The sequence below is a fragment of the Lissotriton vulgaris genome, chromosome 7, assembly GCF_964263255.1.
Source record: "Lissotriton vulgaris chromosome 7, aLisVul1.2, whole genome shotgun sequence".
In the NCBI taxonomy this organism is placed as follows: Eukaryota; Metazoa; Chordata; class Amphibia; order Caudata; family Salamandridae; genus Lissotriton; species Lissotriton vulgaris.
This window is the reverse complement of record NC_141695.1, coordinates 214,572,570-214,597,800: the sequence shown is the minus strand read 5'-3', so window position 1 is coordinate 214,597,800 and position 25,231 is coordinate 214,572,570. Positions and strand designations below refer to the sequence as shown.

At 44.1% G+C, this 25,231-nt stretch overlaps 1 protein-coding gene across 1 annotated transcript in view; it reads right to left on the bottom strand.

The window, feature by feature from the left end:
• Positions 1 to 25,231, bottom strand: part of LOC147701234 (leucine-rich repeat-containing protein Bf66946-like) — a 230,295-nt gene that overhangs the window by 49,439 nt on the left and 155,625 nt on the right. Inside the window, exon 2 of the mRNA XM_086928602.1 lies at positions 2,705 to 2,860. Coding sequence (XP_086784728.1) covers positions 2,705 to 2,860 — 156 coding nt within the window. The remainder of the gene's footprint in view (positions 1 to 2,704; positions 2,861 to 25,231) is intronic.

Sequence of the window (25,231 nt, the reverse complement as noted above, 5' to 3'; positions counted from 1 at the left end):
ACTGTGATACAAACTTAGACCTCTGAGCGTCCCATTTGGACGTTCAGAATGAAAATGCTGGTCTTATGACTACTCACTTAGGGAGGAAAAAACCCAAAAGGTTGTAGATACTGCCCTCACCCACTAGATAGTGGCATGCTTCATTATTGGGTCACTGACACACCCAGGCGCAGACCAACGTTCAGGGTGGAGCGCATATTTGTTTGTTTTAGAGAGAACATTCTTCTCCTTGAAAGGGATTCCAAATGCAGAGAAAGAAAAAGTATTTAAAACTGTCTAAGTGGAGTGCCCTACTTACATTTATACTGGGCCACCATTGACAAGGTTAAAAGTAAAGGTGGGTATATTGGAGACTTTATATTTCCATTTCCCTCACTGCCAATATCAACATGTTTCAGCCTCTACCCACTGACTCTAAGGGTCATAGGCCTTATTCCGGATAAAGATCCCTTTGTTTTCTTACACATTATCCCTCTAAAATAGGAAATACCTAATTGCAGGGATAAATCGTGCTGGCAATACTTACCTACTTGTCAACATACTCGGGCCATGTTCCTAAGGAAACAAAAATACATTTCCAAAGAACATGCTTACTTAATCTGGTACAATCCTATGTTGGGGTATACCTCCCTAAACTGGCATGTAACCTTATAGAATCCTTATGAAATTGAAACCTTCACAATGCGACCCTCACCCAGTGGTAATAATAATAATAATAATAATAATACAATTTGTATTCGGCAAAGTATACAGCCATAGAAGATACAATACATTAAAATTGCAAATCCATTAAAAAGAATAATTCCTTTTTTGACCACTTCTAAAAAAACAACACAATATGCTATCCTCTCACAGGATCATAAAATTCTGCTATTTGAGCATATCGGAATTCGTAAAAACACCCCTCCATCTTAATCATTCCTAGTTTTCCTGGATCTCTCCATTGCTCTTAAAAAGGGTGTGACACTGGGGCATGTTCCTAAGGAAACAAAAAGACATTTTCAAAGAACATGCTTACTAAATCTGGTACAATCCTATTATAGGGTATACCTCCCTTAATTCTACTTAACTGGTCTATAACCTTATAGGATCCTCGTTAAATTCAAAACCTTCAAAATGCAACCCTCACCCAGTGGTAGTAAATGACACCGTCTCAGTGTGATTAAAAGCACCAGCAAAGTTGCCTGCCAAGAAAAAGGTATCCATCTTATCAGAATTTCACTGTTGCTGATCTCAACACGGGTCAGAGTGGGAACGTTCTCCTGTAGTCACACTCATGCAGAGAGTGCCAGGTCCAACATGCCCACTCCAGTGTTGTGGGCCTGAGCTGAAGGTGAGGCGCTATAACAAGGGAGATGGGAACTTAAACTTTAATCTGCAATAGTATTTAAACCTAGAGGGACTGCACCCTCTTCCTGCCCTGTTTAGAAACCACTGCCAGGCAGGGCATACCACTAAGCGCCCTTATATATTCTGCAGTAATCACTGAAGAGTATGCAAGGGTGCAAAGGGGTATGCACCCCAGGGCATTTGGTATTTGGCTGTGCTATTTCTTATGCAAAATGCATCCTCACATCCATTTTTGGACAGGAGGGAGCATTTTGTGCTAAGAAAATAGCATCAAATGACCACTCTTCCTGGAGCAGAATTCCACAGACTCTTGTGGAATTTTAATGTAATTTCACAAAATCAAACTCTGCCGATTCCTCCCACCCCTAGCCTTCATTGTATCTTGCAGGAGCGTAACTCAAGATTTGCTACGTCACTAGCCAGCCCTCATTTTTGAATGGCGACTTATTATTCATTCTCGGACTTAGACCTACAAAGAAACAACGGAAGAACAGGAAAAAAGAAGGAGGAAGAGAAAGATAGGAAAACAGTGACGAATAGAGGAAGCAAAGGTGATCACGTGACAATTGCACTGACAAGCCAGACCTAAAAATCCATGTAAGTTAACGACTGACCTACTCCCATCTGTGCTTGTGCCAGAGAAAAACACCATGAATTATCTAGTTATCTAAGACATTTTAATAGCAGTCCAATTGTGTGTGCCCCTAAACTGGTTCAAGCTCAGGCAGCTGGATAAATAAAGAAAGCGATCACAGCTGCGTGTAGGGCACGCACTTTTTGTGGAAGCACACAACTTAATCCCAATTAAAACATGTACAGCTGGTTCCCAACTTGTGGGTGCCGCCAAAACCTATCTCTAGTGCTGCTCACATTATTGTCTGGAGACTGGAGGACGTTGCTCTGTGAAGTCAGATCTTAATAACTAGTGCCAAACTGAGATAAAGAGATGATAAGCGCAGGGTAGTGGAGGAAAGAGGCATGAGGTGAAATCCGGCCTAGGCAACCTTCGTATTTTATTTATTTTTATTTATTTTGTATTTATTTAATGCATTTTTATAAAGCGCGGACTTTACCCGAAGGTGTCGGAGCACTGTACAATAGAACCAGTTACGTTACATGAGAGAACTGTTGCAGGAATAGAACAAACAAAAATAGCATGTCATAGAATCAGAACGACGCCGCAATCCAAACTTTTAGAAGCACCAATGACGGGCCCCGCAGAAAAACTTTGGGCCCCTGAAATAAGTATCATTATTTTTACAAATTAAGAATGTGGGTGCAGTGGTGCTCACTGGTTTCCATAGCCGCGTATCACTCAAAAGTCAGAACAGTGTGAATGACACCTCAATATTACCTTCTGGGATGCTTGTGACTCTGCTGGCCACCCCGCCATAGCCGTTGCAGTATGCTGTAATTTTGCCTTTGTCCTGTGTGCATTTACAACGAGGTGGACACTGGAGCCCCCAAGCCACGGAGGAGAACAGGAGGGCAAAGAAGACCACTGGAAGCACTGGAAGCAAGAAAGATGAAATTACCATACTTGAATATAGAATCAGGGCGGGCTTTAAATCACATTGACTGGGACAGTGCCCTGGGCGGGAAAGAAAATGTGGTGTTTGTTGTGGGGCTGGGGGTCATTGCATTGAGACAGCAGTAAATGGGAAGAAGATGGGAGAGGGGCAGAGGGTTGATGGGGTGATAGCAATTACTCTGAGGTACATTAAGGGCTGATTACAAAGGGGCATATCAGCAAGGAACGGCGACGAATAACACAAAGCGCACTAAGCGCTTTGTTATTCATCGTTTCTATCTCTGGAATTTATCACCCTGGTAGCGCGTTATCAACAACGCATTGCTCCAGGGCGATAAAAATTCCAGAGATAGTGGGGGAAATCGCCGTTTTGCAGGGAACATGGCTGGCTTTCCAGCGATGCTCCCTGCAAAAGGGCGATAACCTTGCTGATAAAACCCTGTGGTCGTAGCAGCATAATCCACCCCCTATGTTAGGGATGGGTAAATCAGGATTTTAGCAGACGTTAGTTTTTGGAGAAAACAGCAGTTTTGTTCAAAAACTATCGTCTGCTAAAATGCTGCGGCAGCCTTGTAAATATTGCGATGTGCACATCAGCAATATTTGCAAGGCTGTACACCCCAGTGACGCCCACTTTGCATCTCATTAGAGATGCAAAGGGAGGCGTCAGGAAAAATGGTGCTAACATGCGATTTTGCATGTTACCACCCTCTTGTAAATAGGGCGATAGTTTTATCTCTGCTTTTTTGGCTTTTAAAACCAAAAAAAGCGGAGATAAAGCCCTTGTTAATATGCCCCATGGTCTTTAACAGCACCCGATTGAGACCAAGTGTGATGGAAGATCTGCTGATTGCATAACATTAAGTCAGGCAGCTCTCTGCTGCGCCCTCGGAATATTGAACCCCCGGCCTGGGCCCAGCTCACCCATCCCCCTGCATGGAATACTGAGTCCCTGACTTACTGGGCGAGTACATCAGCAAGCTCTTACTCTACAGAGAGCGTTTGGACGCCCTGTGCTTCATTTTCAAACATGGCCAATTAGTGGCTACAGGCAGTGGTGTTAGCAGGTAACAACACTTCCAGCAACACTACTTTGGACATTTAGACTTAGCTTGATAATTCCAGGCACAATCGACAAAAACATTGGTTCCACTGTTCAATGCTGCAGCCTTTCTCCAGCAGCAACGCAATCAGAAAGAGACCTGGCTTAAATCCTAGTTTACCATTTGAGTACATCTTACCGCTAGTAACACAGCCCTTTCTTGCGATCTTCTGCCTTTAGTGGTACACTTGTCTCATGACACTGACTTTTGAGTTATAAATATTGTTTATTACAACCTAACTCTCTTCTGGTATTAATGTTATTGACCCAGGTAGTTTGAAAGTCTGTGTGGATCCACCAAGTTTTAAACTTTTGTCTAAAGAGCCCAACATTGGATGCATTAGCCCATTTATCCCCTGGACCCAGTAAAATGTTATTGAATGGGTGGGCTTTGTCTCGCAGCACAGATTGTTTTTTTTCCTTTATGTGGTCTTGTGTTTGATTAAGTTATTGTCTTATTATTGTGGGAGTAACACAGAAAATACCTTTTTTAGGTTTAGTCTAGACAGCTGTGAGACATTTTGTTTGTATACAGTTGTCCTACCTCCCGCCCATAGCTTACCATATGTTAGCTTTAGCTTCGCTCTCGTGTCTCTTCTTGTGTTTGGCCCTCCCCCTGGAGTAAGGACCAAGTACTTATGTCCTTCCACTGCTCCTGTTTTTAGAGCAACTTATTTTGGGGGTTCAAACATTCTATATGAGTGTTTGTGTTTTCAGTTCATCTCCCAAATCCCTGTCCATGTAGCTTCTGTTCCCTCCCACTTGCACTCCTTTCCAAGTTGCCTCTTTTCCCTCCCATCTTCTGCCCAACAATGTAGGCAAATCTGCTCATCTATGCCAACAAATAGGTCTGTAAGTGTGGCACAGAATATGCATATCCTTGTACTGTAAAGTGTGACTGTGATTATGCATGCTTTCCAAATAAAGAACAACACACACTAGGGCTACCCAATATTACCCCAGGAGACTGGGTACACACTTACGGCCTTATTACCAGTTTGGCGGTCCAACCGCCATAGAACTGTGTCCATCCCAGCCAGCAGCCCGCGGCGCTGGTGGTCCAAAGACCGCTGTATTATGAGTTGACCACGGTGCAGGCATTCTGTGGCTGTGGTGAGTACTTTTACCAAATATATCAATGCCTGTGTGTGCAATTCGACTGCAATCTTTTACCAAGATACAGCCCATATGTAGGCAGTCCGGGCAATGGGCATATGGTATGAACAAGTCTCACATGTATATCATCGCACACAGGGTTGTAATCCAAAGGGTGAAGATCCTGCTGTGAATCGGGGACCTTGAGGCAGGGATCCATGTTGGTGTTTGCCTGGAAGAAGAAGAAAGGGGTGAGTACGCACCCCAAATCCTTCATCACCGCCACCTTGAAGCAGGTGGTCGGACCTCTTCAGTCCGCTCGTGGAGCAGGCAATTCGTAATACGCATGGCAGTGAAGCACTCCTGTACCACCCTATGGTGGCTGCTTTTCCCCGATCACAAATCCGGCGGCCATCGGTCTGCTGGCAGTCGTGATGGTACAGAGGTGGTCTTCCCAAAGCCAATCTGCTCAACTCATAATACAGCGGTCGGACAGCCGAGCTCTTCATGCTCAGAGCACCACAGCTGAAACAGCGGTCCAAGGGACAACCAATCTCGAAATAAGGCCTGTAGTTAATAAAATACTGAGCTCCTTAAGGAATAACTTGCATGTACTTTGAATTGTGTTGGTATCAAAAGAATTCAAACTATATTGAATAAAATAAAACAAACATGCTGGTGACAAGGCGTACCACAAAGTAAATTATGAAAAAGATTTTCTTTTATTTATACATGGTAATTCAGCAATATGTACCAATACTTATACATGATATATACAATCCATGTTCATTTAGAGTTCAAGATGTAGAAAGTACAACTTACCCAAAATAATCACAAAAACCTTCTGCAGATTGACCATTCAAAGGTGGGACATAGTTTAATATATTAATTATTTGTTTCCTTGGTAAGTGTCTTAAGTTTCTGTTGTTGCATCCAGTTTATTTTTTGCACTCTTGTTTTGTAGGTACTTTCCAGGATGTTGGTTAATTAGATACACTAATGTGATCTCAGCTTTCTACTATTTTTTGTGGTGCTATGTGTTTTCCGTCAGCAAACCTTTGGTAAAAGATCCATTTTTTGATTTTCTTTATTGGTGTACCCATTGTTTTATTTGTTGTGAACATATGTTTATTGGGGGAAACAACCTTTACAACGCAACTTTTACACCGCACTACCATTACAACGAAACCTTTACAACGCAACATCCATTACAACGCATGCATTTACAACGCAACTATTACAACGCATGACACTACAACGCGCACCACTACAACGCATGCCATTACAACGCAGTCATTACAACGCATACCATTACAACGCATAGCATTACAACACATAGTACCCTTACACTATTCAACACTTACCCTACTGTTGCACCCCCTGGAGTTAGAATAGTAATTTTTACCCCTACACTATCCAACACTTACCCTACTGTTGCACCCCCTGGAGTTAGAATAGTAATGTTAACACCTACACTATCCAACACTTACCTTACATGCAATGTAATGTTATACGTTGTAATGGTATGCGTTGTAAATGTAGTATGCGTTGTAGTGGAATGCGTTGTAAAGGTAGTTTTAAAGAATTCGTTGTAATGGCATGCGTTGTAATGGATGTTGCAGTGTAAACATTGCGTTGTAAAGGTAGGCGTTGTAAAAGTATGCGTTGTAACGTCATACATCCATTTATTGGTATTAATGTACCATGCTAGGTTTCTCAGAAATCTGTCCTACTGGCTTCTTTTCATTACTAAGTCCTGAAGACGGTCTTGCATACTATTTACCCGATTGAGATCGAAATGTCAGCAGTATATATATTCTGATGCTTATTCGTGACTATGACGATTTCCAACTAGACTCTCAACTTTTAAGGGACTATTATCAGAAAGATTGTGATATGTTAGGTGGATATACCGATCATCATAAATCACCAGCAAGTACATTGTAATTTGGATTTCATAAATATTGTGTTTGTTGTCCTTTCTACATCGTGGACATCAAATGAACATGGATCGTAGTACTGGAATGGGTAAATATGATGCAATGCCCGACAATGACAATACTGATAAATGCAATGTCAATGTGTGCCAAAACCTTTCAACATATGACAATGTAAACGCTCATAAACACAATGTCAAAATATGTCATAATCCATGAGTACACAACAGTGATGATATTGGCAGTAGCAATGCCAATGTATGCTATAATCAATGTACAAACGGCAATGTTGTTACCAGTAAAAGCAATGTCAATGTTTGTCATGATCTAGGAATGCATAACCATGTCAATATTGGTAAAAACAATACCTATGTATACTATGACAACTGTACACTAGCTATGGTGCATGTCTTTAAAAATGACACCAGCGACTGCCATATTATTTTTAGGAGTTCCAGTGAACTCATACCATTGCTGTCGGATTTACCCAAGATGACCTCCTCATTAAACCTGAGTCAGCGATATGTGGTCAGATAGGCCCTGCAACATTCACCCACAGCAATCGAATAACAGGTCACAGGTGGGGTCTCGCTTAACCCAAAGATAAACGTATGCACAGGGAATATCTTCATGAAGACCAAAGATAGGTAGGTGCACCACAAACAGGTCCGTGGCAATTAGCACTAATAAAACACATTTGGCCTATGGCTCGCCTTCCCCAAAAAGATACTTTCCTCATATGTATTCTGTCGAGAATCTCCAAGCTGCTGCATCTAACTAATACAACTTGTTCCTTTTTTGCTAAACGCCTCTTGTCTTTTCATTTCTTTGCATTAAGTCCTGAGCAACATTTTGGTGAGCCAGATAGGAGAGATTGGTTTATTGAGCTAGACTGCTGCCGAAGGACAAGGACCCCTGCCCGAACTGATTCATCTGTGCAAACATCGGTGAGCTGATGCCATAATTTATTATAAGTTCAGCTGAATCCACAGGGCAGATGTCCATCTGGAGCCTGCCTTCAGAGGGTAAGAGACTACATCTGATCCTTAGTACCAGTAAGTGGCGTATGGCAAGCTAGGACACACGTAGATAATTTTTTGTTTTTTACCTAGTCAGCACACAAGAGAGGGCTAAGGTGACTACTACTGTTTTGGGACCACTGGGTGGGACAAAGGTTATGCCTCGCCCCTGGTTGGTAGCAAAGAAATCACTTGGACCTTTGGGCAAGGATCATAGGTGTAGTGAAGTAAGATCTGCTTTCATGTTTACCCTCACTTTTTGCTGCTGTTATTCTGTTTTCTGACCAATCTAACTGGGATCCTGCTAATCAGGACCCCAGTCACTGTGCTCTCTCCCTAAATTGGACTATGGTAAGTACTTTGGGTACCTTCCTGATTGGCTACTGGTGTACCCTTCTAAGTCCCTAGTCCATGGTACTAAGGTCCCCGGGGCACAGGTACACCAGGGGTCTTCCATGTGCTGTAGTATGTAGTGTAATAACAAACACAAAATGCATCCACCCACCTTTTTTTCAAACCACTTTTACGTTTGGCCTGGTATTTTATTTATACCTTTCTACTTCAGAATTTTTCAATTATTTTTTATATGAATTATACAGAAAAAGAAAGAAAAAATACATTCAATATATTTCAATGGGACCTGTACAAAACTATTTATAAGACAAAAATATATACATTTCAAATATACAAATATCATACATTCTACACATAATACACAATACAAGCAAAGAGAATAAATTGGAAAATACATTTTTTCAATAGAGCTAATCTATATCCATGAAAAAAAGAAAAGGGACAATGTCAAAAAGAAAGAGCAAGACTTTAGTTGAAAAACAACTTGACAACTGGCCACAGTAGTAGTATGGCGATCTCTTAACCTCAGGTTGTCTCCCAACAATGAGCCAAAACCATTTGTTGGCTACAAACAATGTGTTTTTTGAAATCACTATGTGCTCGTAGTTTGAGGGTGGCCACACGAGGCACGCGAGGCGAGTTTGTTGACCCAGCAGGTGTAAACAAAATATTCTTACTTATGTTTATGTAATAAAAAACAGCTTGGTGGTCAAAAACTGGATAATTAATGTGGGCATAGAAATAGGGCCACGCATGATGAGGGACGATTTGCACAATAAGAATGGAAACAGCCTCTTCAATTAATAGAAACTACATGTCCCATAATCCCCGGGGTGACTAATGAGAATGCTAATATGGGCGTTCTAAGATGGCCCCTGCAACACCAGAATCGAGTGATTCCGTTCCGGCGGCGTTGCTGTAAACAGGTACTTGTTGTGTAGCCGTGCGAAACGGCCGTATGCACAAGCGGCAGTTGCGCTGTGTATTTGTTATTGCACGTTTATTCATCAAAGATTGTTGCATCCTTAGGTGCAACTATTGAGGACACGCGCGTTAAAAAAATCCATAAAAGGACACAGAAAGTGCATTTTAATCCGCGCTTCAAGCGCCTCGTGAGGGGGTGTAGGAATGAGCGATTAGAAAATAGGTCCTTCGTGTATTTTCAAGAATAAGGTATGTGCTCTTATAAAGTATCTGGTGATGTATTTAAGCGAATTTCCTGAATCGACAAAAAGGGTCTAACGAGGCCACTTTTCTTCCGTCAGATTCCGCTTTACAAATTGGATTACAAGTGGATACACAGCCGTGACTGAGATTTAATCCTTTCCAAGAGAGGTAGGGTACAATTGTTTTTCCTACCCTCAACAAGTCCCACATTGTATTTAGCAAATAGTGCTATAATGTATGCTCCATTCCCCTTTGTAGGCGTTAGTGTCCTGAATCCCAATAAATAGCACAACAGTGTACAGATTTTTGCCTGAGCCTGAAGACATCGAAAGAGGCCTGGATTTCAGATATTGACAGGTACTTTTTGTATAAATAATTGGTGGTGCAACTTTAACATAAAAGAGGAATGCAGCGAAATAATAAAAACTTTATTGTTTTTCTGCATTTTAATACAGATAAGTGACAAAGCCCTCATGAAATTCCAGGAACTGGTTTCCTTGGACTAGAAATGCGTCGGCACATCTGAATGAGCAATTTACAACATCAAGCGTTCCAACTGGCTGTGGCCAGTTGTCAAGTTGTTTTTCAACTAAAGTCTTGCTCTTTCTTTTTGACTTTGTCCCTTTTTCTTTTTTCATGGCTATAGATTAGCTCTATTGAAAACATTTATTTTCCAATTTATTCTCTTTTTTTGTATTGTGTATTATGTGTAGAATGTATGATATTTGTATATTTGAAATGTATATATTTTTGTCTTGTAAATAGTTTTGTACAGGTCCCATTGAAATATATTGGATGTATTTTTTCTTTCCTTTTCTGTATAATTCATATAAAAAATAATTGAAAAATACTGAAGTAGAAAGATATAAAAAAAAATACCAGGCCAAACGTAAAATAATTTTTGTTTGCCCTATTGTTCTAAATAAGTGGTTTGGAAAAAAAAGGTGGGTGGAGGCATTTTGTGTTTGTTATTCCATAATAGGGTCCAGCCTACCCCACCCCTTACATGGATCTAACTTTTCCTTAGCTTTTCAAAGTAGTATGTATTGTGCCACACATAAGAGCCCACACTAACTGTGATTACAGTCCTGCCATTGCAGCCTGTGTGAGTTGGTACTAGCACCTATCACAACAGATATGTTTCGTGATATTTGAGGTCACTGCGCTTAAAACCTATAAGTTACCCCTAAGGTAGGCCTTTCAATCCTGAAGGCAAGGTGCTTGGTTATAAATGTGAGGGTGCCCTGCATGAGCAGGACACCCCCTACAAGCCAAGAAGCAGATTCTCCAGGCTTTGTAAGTTCGGTGAGCCATTTAATACATATAGTAGACATCAAGTAAATTACGAGATGTCTAACTATATATTGGCTACACCAAAACCAGTCATGTTTGGTATCAAACATGTTAGAATCTTACCCCAACACTGATTCCAGTGATTGACAGAGGATCCCATGTACTGGGGGCTCCCCTAGAGAGCCCCCTGTATTCCCGGTACCAGCCTTACAGGGTCTAACAGCAAGCTAGTGCTGCTGCCAACCACAGACCCGATTCTGCCCTCCTGCTGCTGAGCCAGACTCAAGCAGGGGAAGGTAGAACAATAGGTTTCCAGTCACAGGGAGGTGTGAACACTTCCCAAACAGGACTTAGTGTATTGGGCTGGGGTGGGAGCGCTTGTCAGTGCCACCAGACTGCTTTGAAGGGAACATTTGGTGCCCTCCTTGCATACTCCAGTTGGAACAAGTTCAGAGAGTCATTGGCTGCCACACTGGCATGAGCCTGGACAAAGGACACAGGAGTATCCTCCCCTCTGTCTACCCCCTCCTCTAGAAGGGACCCCTGAATCACCCCAATCCTTTCCTTTAGGTGCATAAGGACTGACCTTTGGGTGGCTCTTCAGGTTCATCGTAGGACAACATTCAGGTCTGAAACCACTTCATCTTTAACATCTGGGCATTTTTTATTTCGTTGGACTTCGCTTTGCGAAACGAGACTGCATCTGGAAGACACCTGCTGCTCCTGGTCTTATCGTCTTGCCAGTCTTTTGCGTCATCTGTGCCTGTGTTTCATCCAGGTTTTTTTCCAGGCCTGTGAGCATCAAAGACACCCAAAGGAATCTCCCTTGCGGTGAAGGAGTCAATCCCCTGCATCTGCAGTCACTGCAACTAAGCTGACAGGTCTGCTGCTGACGTCCTCTGGACTTCGAAAAGGCCCAGAAACATAGATGGTGGTTCTGAAATGCCCTTGAGGCCTGCACTGACTTCTCACTGAGTTTGAGGCCAGAATTCCTCGTCAGAACCACTGGAACAGCACCCCTGTTCACTGCCTTAAGTTGCAGTTGCAAAGGCATGTTGATTCACTTCTCCAGAAATCTTCGGGCTCTGATAAGCCCCGCCTCCAGCATTTCTTGCTATCAAGATCTTTGTCCTCACTGCATACTCTGCCCGTGGGCATGCATTATTGGCGAGCTGTTCGAGATCCTCTTGCGGCTCCTGTGCCTCCGGCATGTGGGTCCTCTTGAGGGTCTTTTTTGGCTCCAGTGGGCTCCTCTGCTTGCTCGGAGCCTGCTCTAACACTCCTGCACTTGGTGAGTCCTTTGGACCTTGCTGGTCCAGACACTGCACCTCCTTCATTTTCCCCGTCTGTTGCTGCTGCCAGGGCTTGCAGGTGCTGGACACCGACCCCCTGGCTATCAACTTCTGATGTGCGACAGCTCATGAATGGCTCCTGGTCTTCCACAGCATCGCCTGGTCCTCCAAAATGCAGCGACAAGGTCACTATCAACTCTCCTGCATGTTCCGTAATTTGTGCCATTGTCTTTCGTGCCTCATGGTCACTCCTGAGTGGCATATACCCTGTCCCCTCTGCTTGTACTCCTATTCAAGAATCCACCCTTGTATTCCACCGGACTCTTTCACCTTTTTCGCCAGCAGCATCTTCACTGAAGTACTCTATTGGAGTCTACGGCTGTTTCTGACGTCACTTCGCACCTATGCAACTGGCCTCGCTTTTATAGGTAGCCTGGTTCCTGGGGTATCCATGGGTAGAGTGACTCTCCAACATTCCATCTTCAACCGGGTTTCTTCAGGGTCCTCTGGAAAGGGCCCTTTTTCTCGAAAACTGTAACCGTGACAACCCCATTGGCTTGCATTGGGTTATCTGTATGTGTTTTCACTCTGCACACAATCTTTGTGGGGTTCCTGGATAGTTACCATGGGGGGCTCCTTGGGTCCCCGGCTCTTCGACATCTTCTGGGTCCAGTCTCAACTTCTGTCGCAGTTCGCATTCCACTTTATTAGTATATGGTCTGTGTATTTGCACTACTTACCTGTTCTACTATTGAAGTATTGTGTGTATTGTGATTGTACCTACGGGTAGGAGATATACCAATGTGTAAATGAGTGCTTATAATAAATACATGTTTTTATAACTACTCTGTGTGGTTCTTTTTCACTTAACCATCTCTATATGATTAGTACCGGTAAAACGAGCTGTTTAACACTCCTTCTGGACTAAGCCTGAAGGCTGCTTTCCTCACTGTGACCATCTACTCCAACAGCACAGTCCTGGTACAAGCCAATAATGACAATCTAGAGTCCTTCGACACCCTCTTCCCATCCCACTGGATTTCCCCCTCTCATCCCCTCCTCCCCTTCCTGCCGCTGCTCCCCACCCCCTAAGAACCGGATCCGCCACCAGAACTCACCCACCACCCAAGTGCTCCCTAGTAACTACACCTGCCCTTCGCCAAGGTCCGACGACCCCCCCAGCATTCACCCCCTCCCACCACCTGGCCTCCACCCCCTCAACCCACCTCAAGCGACTTCAACGCGCAATCTCTGACTCCCAACCACCTCCCTGTAGCGATTTCCTGGCGCATTAGGAAACATCATCTCTGTCGTCCTGAGAAAAGCGCAATCTGTAGGAAAAAATTTACAAAACTACATGTCCCAGCATCCTTAGGGTTGACATTAGTGAAGGAAGAAGGCGGTGCATTCTTAAGGGCCGCCCAGAGAACAGGAAAGTGCTTGTCAATTTTCCTTCGAGGTGTTGGAATGGCGGATGGTGCTCCCCGCCGGAGTTCAGCTTGAAGAAAGAAGAAAAGCTGTATTTCAGTGTATGAATTCATCGAACTTTGTTTCCTGAAGGACTGCGGAAAAAACTCTGTTTTTGGTCAGGTATTCTTGTCAGTGGAAGCCTCACGAGGATAATTATCTTGTGTGAATATTTATTTACTTTGAAAAATCCCCCGAGTAGCAGCTGTACTTTAAACGCATAGGCGCGTTTAAAAGGACATGCAAGATATCTGTGAAAGTGTTTATTTTAGAGAGGCGCCTGAAGCAAAGACGCCTTCTGTTCTAAAGCTTTCATAGTGACAAGTTTTGTGCAGAAAAAGGAAAGACTGTTTTTCCCCGTGGCTGGCCTTTTTGTTTATCTTCATCAGACTGTACCTGATAAAGACAAGTTCGTGTCAGAAAAAAGCTTCAGCAAAGCCGAGATTTGCTTAGTGTGGTATGAAGAAATACCATTAAAGAAGAAAAAAGTGCTGTTAGTTTCATGCGCAGATTAAGGACTGTTAATGGTTGGAAATCATTAGAAGGGTTATGTTTCTGAAGAGATTGGATTCCGTGGACTCATTCTGCTCCTGAATACTTATATAAAGCAGAGAGTGTTATTACAGAGAGAGCCTGTGGGCTCAGGGTGAGTAGGGAGATGAGCATAGAAAATATGTCAGTCTAGTTATTCCCTATGCATTATTGACACACATTCTTTGTCGTCCTCCTGTAGTGTGCACATCTTTTGGGGTCTGCGCTGACGGCTGGCCAGGACCACGAGTGATGCACCGAAGCCACAGCTACTTTATTATTTTTTCCCTTTCCCTTTTTTCCCTGGGGGCACGGATTCACGCAGAGGTATTTATCTAGCCTCTGTGGGGGTTCGTGTTTCAGGGGACTAGGGGGGCTAACATCACACATCGTCTCCGCTTGGCGTCTGGAAGAGGTTAGTGGCTATTTTACTATTCTTGAGCTACAGCAAATCCTGATAGATTGACAAGCCCAAGTGTATATAGCCAGCCGGGACGATATAGGTCGAGACAGTGTTGACCTCTGTGGTGGAAAGCTTAGCGGCCTTACAGCTGGAGGTAAATGCTTCCAGATCAGAGAATCAGGCCTTGTATAAAGAAGTAGGCATTCTCCGTAGGGAGGTAGCAGGACTTTCTCGAGTAAGCACTGGGGGGGTACCCAATATAAAGCCTGCTACGTTGCCTCCTCCAGTATCGGCGATGTACCCTGCTCCACAAGGTGCAGAAGGGGGTGGGTTTTTTGTAACACCGCCAGTAACATCTTCTCCTACTGACCCTGCTCAGACGGTAAATGTAATTCAAAACATGGGAATACCATTGGCTCCTCCTCAACGGTTCTTTGGGGATGCACGTAAATTTGAAACCTTCCTGAATCAGTGTAGGTTACATTACTTTTGCAAACCCGGGGTGTTCCAGGATGACTCTGCCAAGACTGCCTTTATGATGTCCTACATGGGAGGGAATGCAGCAAGTTGGACGATTCCCTTACTAGAAAGAAACAATCCAGTGCTGCATAGTTTTCCTAATTTTTGTTTGGAGCTTCGAAAGCTTTTCGATAGGAAATCCCATATGTTGACTTTAGACAGGGAATTGATTACCCTAAGGCAGGGAACACAAGACCTTCTAACATATATTACCACCTTTAATAGGTTAGTGGTTGAAACCGAATGGCCTCCTGCAAAAAGGATTTCCTTGTTCTATCAAGGGTTAAGGGGAGAATTGAAGGACGTCCTGTCTCAAGTAGTCCAACTTCCCAACACCTGCGAAGAGTTGATAGATCTAACTGTTCAGTTGGATCATCGTCTCTTAGAACGAAAAGGGGACAGAAATAGAGGGGATGGTCGATACTTTTTTCCCCGAGTTAAGAGCTCTGCTGAGGAACATCCTAAGGTAACTGAAGGTGTTGAACCTATGCAAATAGGAGGTATTCGTGGTCCCCTTTCATCGGAAGAAAGAGACAAAAGACGAAGACTGAAACAGTGCATGTATTGTGGAAAAGGGGGACACTTTATTAAGGATTGTAGAGGCCGTAATGCAGTACCTGGAAAATCCTTTGTTCCCCGTGTCCAAGCCAGTATCCAAGCACGTGAGCCGGCGGAAAACTGACGAACCCAAATCAGGAAGAGATCTCTGCCTTAGGTTCCCACTCTTCAACGATCTCACCAGTACTTGCTAATACATTGCATCCAGCTGTGGCCCATATGAACTTGAAGGTTAAGCTTTGGATTACTTCTCACGATTCCTTGAATATCGATGCCTTGTTGGATTCCGGGGCGACTGGTAATTAGATCGACCAAGAATATGCTATGAAGATCGGGATCGTTTGCATAAAGAAGGAAAAGCCTGAGTTGGTCAAGGTGGTTGATGGAACTGTGTTGTCTTCAGGTCCTGTGTCATATCATACTCGTTCTCTTTTGATGCAGACTAGTATAAACCACCAAGAATATATTCAGTTTGATGTTATTGATGCCCCTCAATTTCGACTCATCCTGGGCATGCCTTGGTTGACTCTTCATGATCCTCATGTCAGCTGGGCAGCTCGTACCATTACATTGTCCTCGGAATATTGCAAAGAGCATTGTATTCAAGACTCGTTTAGTACCAGCTCCACTGGTGTAAATCCTTCTGTATGTCTGGCTTCATCCTGTTCTCTGGAGCGGTATTGTTGTGCTACCATCCTTCCTGAGGAGTACAGCCAATATGCTCCTGTGTTCGATAAACAAAAGGCTTCTCATTTGCCTCCGCACCGGGTATATGACTGCCGGATAGAATTGGAGGCCGGGGCTGACATTCCGTGCAGCAGAGTTTATGCTCTGACAGAAAAGGAAACAGAGTATTTGAAGAACTATATTGAGGAAAACCTTTCTACAGGTTTTATTCGGCATTCGACATCACCAGCTTCCTCGCCCATGTTCTTCATTCCAAAGAAGGATTGTGCAGAATTGAGACCCTGCATCGATTATAGAGCCATCAATCGTGTAACCATAAAGAACCGGTATCCTCTCCCCTTAATCCCAGTGCTCATGGATCAACTGAAGGGAGCCCGATATTTTACCAAGCTTGACCTTCGCGGAGCCTACCATCTGGTACGGGTTAAAAGAGGGGATGAGTGGAAAACGGCGTTTCGGACCAAGTTTGGGCTGTTCGAATATAGGGTGATGCCCTTTGGGCTGTGCAACGCCCCGCCGCTTTTCAATATTTTATGGACGAGGTGCTACGGGGATGTCTGGAAACCTTCTGCGTCGTATATATTGATGACATTTTGGTTTATTCATCAACCCTGGCAGAACATGTAAAACATGTCAAAATCGTGCTTGGAAGATTGCAGCAATACACGCTATATGCTAAATTTGAGAAGTGCTTATTTCATGCGCAGGAGGTGTCATTCCTTGGCTATGTGATTAACGCCCAAGGCTTCCAGATGGATAGTAGTAAAGTCGAAGCCATAACAGAGTGGAGTACCCCCCAAAATGTCAAAGCGGTACAGAGCTTCCTCGGTTTTTCTAATTACTATCGAAGGTTCATCAAGGATTTTTCAAAAATCATTCATCGCATCTCTTGTCTTTTGCGAAAGAATGTTCCTTTTGTCTGGAGTGAGGAGGCAGACAAGTCGTTCAGGTATCTTAAAGAATGTTTCACACAGGCACCCATTCTCCGTCATCCTGATTCCCAACTCCCCTTTATACTGGAAACCGATGCATCCTAATATGCAGTTGGAGGGGTTCTGTCACAACGCCATCCTGTGTCAGGTCAATTACATCGGTTGCTTTTTTCTCAAAGAAACTCACTCCTTGTGAGGTTAAGTATTCTGTTTCCGACAAGGAACTCTTGGCCATAAAGAGGGCCTGTGAGGAATGGCGTCACTACCTCTTGGGTGCTGTACATACCATTGAAATATATACTGACCACAGGAACCTGTTGTTTTTAAAAACCGCCAAGGCCCTGACTCCCTGGCAATTAAGGTGGACCTTGTCCTCTTCGGCAACAAGTATTGGCTTGGATCCACGATTCCCCCTTGGGTGGACATCTAGGAATCTATAAAACTATTGCCAGTTTGGAGCATTCTTTTTGGTGGCCCCAACTCCCTGAAGATGTTCGGCTGTATATTAAGAACTGCGCTGTATGCGTGCAAGGAAAATCTCTCCACGTAAAACCTGTTGGACTCCTTCAACCTCTCTCTATCCCTCCTCAACCTTGGCACACAGTGTCCATGGACTTTATAGTTGAAATGCCACCCTGTGATGGAAAAACAATGATCCTCGTTGTGGTTGACCATCTGACAAAAATGGGGCATTTCATACCCTTGGCTGGCTTACCGACTTCAGCGGAACTGGCGGCTGTATTCCTCCAACACATAGTGAGAGCTCATGGTATTCCTAGTGTACTGATTACGGATCGGGGATCGCAGTTCACGTCTCGGTTTTGGAGGGCTCTTTGCAAGATCTTGGACATTGATGCCCGTCTGTCCTCCAGCTACCACCCTCAGACAGATGGAAAGACGGAATGCCTGAACCAGACACTGGAACAGTACCTCAGGTGTTTTACTCAGCAGAACGGATTGGAGTGGACTACGTTGATATGGATGGCTGAATTTGCCTACAATAATGCCCAACATTCCACATTGGGTTGCTCCCCTTTTTTCTGTTTACACGGCTACCACCCCAACTCACTACCCTTTGATATGCCTGTTCGTTCCCCTGTGCCTAGCTTACATGAACATCACGCACACCTAAGGGCAGTACTGATTGCAGCCAAGCGTAGTTTGGCTGCCGCACAGTTCTCTCAAAAACAATTTGCTGATAGACACAGAACAGAGGAACCTAACTACAGGGTGGGGGATAAGGTTTGGCTCTCTACAAAAAATCTCCATATCAAAGGGGTATCTAAACTAAAACCTAAATGTGTGGGTCCCTATAGTATAGTGGAGGTCATTAACTCTGTGGCAATGAAGCTTTCCCTTCCGGCGTCTTGGCAAATTCATCCTGTGTTTCATGGTTCTCTTCTCCAACCTTGTCTTCCTGGTATGAGACTACAGGAGAAACCTCTTCCAATTGAAGTGGATGGTGAGGAGGAATATGAGGTTCAGTCCATCCTTGATTCCCGTATGTTGAGAGGTAGAGTCCAGTATCTGGTGGAATGGAAGGGATATGGGCCTGAGGAGAGGACGTGGGAACCTGTGAATAACCTGCATTGTCCTGATCTAGTGGACAACTTTCATGCTTTGCATCCAGGCAAACCAGGTCGACCACCGGGACGGCAGTCCTCGAGAGGGGGTTCTGTAGCGATTTCCTGGCGCATTAGGAAACATCATCTCTGTCGTCCTGAGAAAAGCGCAATCTGTAGGAAAAAATGTACAAAACTACATGTCCCAGCATCCTTAGGGTTGACATTAGTGAAGGAAGAAGGCGGTGCATTCTTAAGGGCCGCCCAGAGAACAGGAAAGTGCTTGTCAATTTTCCCTGGAGGTGTTGGAATGGCGGATGGTGCTCCCCGCCGGAGTTCAGCTTGAAGAAAGAAGAAAAGCTGTATTTCAGTGTATGAATTCATCGACCTTTGTTTCCTGAAGGACTGCGGAAAAAACTCTGTTTTTGGTCAGGTATTCTTGTCAGTGGAAGCCTCACGAGGATAATTATCTTGTGTGAATATTTATTCACTTTGAAAAAGCCCCCGAGTAGCAGCTGTACTTTAAACGCATAGGCGCGTTTAAAAGGACATGCAAGATATCTGTGAAAGTGTTTATTTTAGAGAGGCGCCTGAAGCAAAGACGCCTTCTGTTCTAAAGCTTCTTTGTCGTCCTCCTGTAGTGTGCACATCTTTTGGGGTCTGCGCTGACTGCTGGCCAGGACCACGAGTGATACACCGAAGCCACAGCTACTTTATTATTTTTTCCCTTTCCCTTTTTTCCCTGGGGGCACGGATTCACGCAGAGGTATTTATCTAGCCTCTGCGGGGTTCGTGTTTCAGGGGACTAGGGGGGCTAACATCACACATCGTCTCCGCTTGGCGTCTGGAAGAGGTTAGTGGCTATTTTACTATTCTTGAGCTACAGCCAATCCTGATACTCCCCAATCCCACATGCAATAAAACACTGACACCACTACACGACCCCCAGCACCCTGCACCCACGGCCCTTCCCAAATCCCACATGGCCAACACACCCACAAAAAAGCAACCCAACAACCTAAGTCTCTCCCCTCTCGAGTCTAACATACCCACCCAGAACACCCACACCATCTTAGAGACTGGGCAGCGACTCACCATGCTTGAAACCCAGAGAGCAACTATAATCCAGGGTTTTAGCGAAATCCAATCCAACCTCACTGCGCTCCATAAATCTCTGGATACCCCCGCCCTCCCCACCTATACTCAAAAAAGGCCCTCTTAGGCCTCCCATCAGAGATGGATCTCTACCCCCCTCTCCAAGCAGACACAGAGGCCCAAAAGAACCAGAGATGCAATATCGGAGAGTTAATTGACAGACCTCGCCTACCCGTACTACAACCCTATTACTGTCAATCTCCAATCCAAAATCTAGGTGATCTCTAAACGAGGCAGAGACCAGGCCCTTCCAAAATCTCCCAGATCCCCGGCCACCCACACTATCATACCCACAGCCCCCAGTGCGAAGAAACCCAAAACAGAGACGACCATCACTAACTGCATGCTCATAAACTGCAGCTCAGCCACCAAGCACGTCTCAGAGCTAGCAGAATCCATCCTCACTCACGACCTAGACATAGCGTTCATCACTGAAACTTTTTAAATGATTCCTCCCTACCTCTTCTGGATACTCTTGTCCCCTCAGGCTTTACAATCACCAACAAAGATAGAAAAGACCAAAAAGGAGGAGGCATAGCAATCATTCACAAAAACACTATTTCCGTGAGGGAAATTGACTCCTTCAACTACAATACCTTTGAATGCCTAACTGTCAACATTATTACTAGCAACAACAAAACACTAATCTGCCACCTTCTCTACCACCCCCCGAGCAACACCACCACGTTCACTGAGCACCTGTCTGACCTGATTGCCTACTGCTGTCTCCGAGATGCAAACAATTTAATTCTGGACGATCGCAACCTACACTGGAATGAAGAAAACAACCTGCTAATCCAGAACCTGAACAAACAGCTACACAACAACAACCTTACCCAACACTGCAGAGAGGAAACTCACAACAAAGGAGCAATCCTAGATGCCATTATCACCAAACGCAAAACAATCACGTTAAACCACACCCTCCCATGAGATTGGTCAGATCACCCCCTTAATCCTCTTCCACCTCACTCAACCGACCACTCTCCAACCCCCCACCCAAGACCCTCCCAAATAGACTAGAAACCTCACTCAGATCAACATGAATGACCTTGAAGAAAGAGTTAGCTCTCTCCTCACCTCCACCGATGATCTATCCACCACTGAACTCACTGCCCATTACAACACAACCTTGATATCCATACTAGATCAAGTAGCCCCACTGAAAAAAAAAAAACAGGAACATCCGATCTAGATCCTGGCTCAACACGGATATTATTAACGAAAGGAGAAAACTTAGAGCTACAGAAAGACTATGGAGAAGCAACCCCTCCGGAGGCCTACTCAAACAGCTCAAAGCAGCCCGGAGGAAATACAAAAACATACCAGCAGTGAGAAATCCACCTTTTTCTGCTCTGCCCTGGACAACGCAAAAAATAGGCCCAATGACCTGTTTAAAATCATCAAGCAACAAACCTCCAAGCCCCTCGAATCCTTAACACAGGCCTACAAATAACTGTGTGAAAACTTCGCCATCTTCTTTGAAGAAAAAATCACCAAGATTGAGCTCTCACTAGACATCAATGCCAACCCCGCCTGCAAAAGCTTGCCCCCAGTGACAAAAGATAGCACGTGCATGCACCCCATGAAAACATGGAAGTCCTTCAACCCCATCCCGGAAGCCGAGATCCTCAAGCTGATATCCATCTCCAAACCCGCCTCCCACGTCCTTGACCCGATACCAACCCAACTGACCAAAAACTGAAACTCTCCATAGCCCCTTTCTGATGCAGAATCATAAACAGCTACCTGGAAACCGGCATTATACCTGAATGCATCAAAGTTGGCCAAGTCATGCCACTACTAAAAAAAACAGGCCTTGACTCCAAGGGCCTGAATAACTTCAGACCCGTCTCCAATCTCCCCCTCATATACAAAATCCTCTAAAAATCTGTCCTCTTGCAACTGGCTCAGAGCATGGACAACATCAACCTTCTAGACCCCCACCAAACGGGGTTGAGAAAAGGCTATAGCACTGAGACCACGATCCTCAACATCACAGACAATATCCACAAATCCCTCGATACCGATCCATGCTGCCTACTCATTCTCCTGGAACTATTGGCAGCCTTTGACACAGTTGATCACCAACTACTCATCAAGGCCCTACAAGAGAGGGTAGGTGCTGATGAGGTGGTCCTACACTGGTTCTTCTCCTTCTTGCACAGCCTCTCCAAAGGATAAAAATCAAAAACGTTACTTACGACTTACACCCCGTCAGCAGAGGCGTCCCACAAGGCTCAGTGCTCTCCCTCCAACTGTTCAATCAACATATACATGGAATGCCTCATCACTAAAAATGCGAACACCCCTTTCCACCTATATGCAGATGACACCCAGATATACCTAGAAACCTCCTCCTCAGATGACATCCACAGACTAAATGCCACTCTAAAAGAAATCCAACATTGGCTGTCTCTACATCACTTAAATCTCAATCAAGACAAAACCGAGATACTCCTCATCTCCAACAAAGCAGAGCAGAGAAACCTCAAATTGCAGAATGGCTAAAAGGGATGGATGCTCTCAATAGGAATCTCACTCGGGTAAACTCAGTAAAATCACTAGGAATCACCCTAGACCCAAAACTCAACATGGCCAAACACATCAAAAACTCTGCCAAAAGTGCCTTACTCAATCTGAAGCGACTCAACAAAATAAACCAAAGATCTAAAACAAGCCATCCAATCAGTGGTACAAATTCAGACTTTACTATGGGAATTCAACCCACACTGGTACAACAAAATCCCACCTAGCTCCCTTCAAAACTACACTCAATGCTGCAGCCAGAATGGTCAATGGAATTAAGAAATATGATCACATTTCACCAGCACTCAGAGAACTAACGTGGCTCCCAGTTGAAGTGCATGCCAGCTTCAGAACTGCCTGCCTCACGCACAAAGCACTACACACAGGAAAAACCGACTACATGGCCGTGAAACTCAAAAGGGCTGGTCAGACTAGAAACCTCAGGAGCTCAAATACCCTAATTCTCATCCCTATGAAAACAAGCAAACAAAAAAACGCTGCACGATCTTTCGCCGGAAGCACCCCCAAAATCTGGAACTCAATCCCAGCAGATATCAGAACTATAGCGTCCTTCAAAAAATTCCAAAAATACCTAAAGGTCCTCTTCCTCAACCTCGCCCTCCCGAAGTGATAACCGCCACTCAATGCAAATCTCTACTCGTCGTGGCTCCCTGACATTATATCACAAAGACCTACCTCCTACCTGCTCCCTGACCACCTCCTGATTCTTCCCCCCCTAAGGGTGCAACCCAAGACAACATGCACTAATCGAGGCTAATCTCAGGACTCGCGTACTACCTCAATACTGCACAGCACACTTGGACTTCCAAACCAATATATATAACAAGATAACAGCTTAGACGGCAGTATGACAAAGGAGGGCTAGGAATCCCGGATTTGTCTTATTACGCTTGGGTGTTTTTATTAAAAAGAGGAAAATGTTTATTAAGTAAGCCAGATAGCTCGGATATTGGGAGAATGTTCAAGGCCATTTTACTAGATGTAAATGGGGGCAAGCAGAATTTCATACATAGATATGGCGATCCTCGTTACTTTAAAAAAGTGAGGCTTAAGACTGCAAAGTTTTGCAATGACTTGGTATAAAATTAGGAGAGACTCTAATATAAGCTATTACAGCGGACTGTCCCCTGTTTGGGACTTTCCGGGTTCCCAGGAATGGTCAAAGGGTTGCCTTGTTCATTCATTGAAAGAAGCAGGGAAAAACATCCGGGGTCAATTGATGGTTGATGAAGTACTGATCTCATGGGAGGAGGCCAAGGAAATAGCGGTTGGGCACCTGTCAAAATGTAAATACCTGCAAATCAAAAATTGGAGCCTCACGAGTGGGTTAGGTGCAGGACAATCTAACGTACTAGAGTCCTCAATAAAATCTGAAGTTCCTGTGGAAAAGAGGTGGCAAGATGGAAGCTTAGTGGAGAGCTCGGATGGAGACTTTAGTTTGCCAGGAAGGGAAAGGAGCTTGCCGGGAGAGCAGTCCATCGATTTATGGCAAGTATCTTGCAACATGCTATACTACACAGTACGTGCTGCAAATTTAAGGCGGAACCACCTCTTTTGTCTCCATTGGGTCTATTAGACACCATATAAGCTGGCAAAATTTGCGATAGGTGTCTTGCCGAGATGTCCAAATTGTGGGGAAGAGAAAAGTAAAGATGAACATATGCTCTTGGATTGCCCGGTGCTACGAGATCTTTGGCGGAATGTGAGTAATACGATATTTTTAGTACTTAGAGAACGAATCCAGGTGAGGAGACCCCTTATTTTTATTGGGCTTCCAGCTAATTATGAAACATTATCGCAAAACACAAGAAAATGAATCTTTTACTTAATACTGCTTGCCCGTAGAGAAATTTGTAAGTATTGGATTAAAGCTATGCCCCCAAACAAAGAAGAATGGTTAGTGTTGGGAACATTATAGGTTGACACGAGTAGACACAAGCGTGATTCTGTCCCAGCTCGTGACTGACTCGTGTCATGTTAAGAATGTTATGTTTTAAGAGATGTGGAATCTTGCTCGGATTTCTGTGATGGGAGGTTGGTTATTACTGACTGGACTTCATTACGAGCAGACGTGTGATTAAACCTTGTTGCTCCTTTCTACGTTTCCGTGTCCTTCCTTTCCTGACCTCTGGATTTTCCAACACTGGCGACAAGGATGGGATTTGTTTCACCACAATTTTAATTTCTAAGGAATTAATTTTTACTTATAACTTTCTTTTTTACTTTTTTTAGATGGCTTGCCTCGGATTACTAAATCAGCGAGTACCCCTTTATCTCTGGAGATCACCGTATGTGAGGATTTCTCATTGTTTTTTTTTTAAGGATTGCCTTCTCTATTATTTTTTACATTATTTGAAGAGATGAAATCTTACTGCATCTTGCTGCATCTTTTGACTGACCAGGAATTCTACTATTTCGTCACTTGTGACTACGTCCAAACCTTCTTGAAATCTGGATGAGTCAGCCATCTGACGCACGCTACGTTAATTAGTGTCAATAAGCAGCGTATCACAGCTTGAGCGCCATTTTTATTGTTATTGTATCTTAGCAACACTGCGTCTTCTACCGGAGCTGTACAAGTGTGGCAGCATCAGGATTTCGACACATCAAGGATTTTGTGGTAATTACTACATCCATCGGGGACACGCACACCGCGTGCCACACACATATATATATATATATATATGCAGTACTTCTTTAATATATATATTATTGCATTGCAATAAT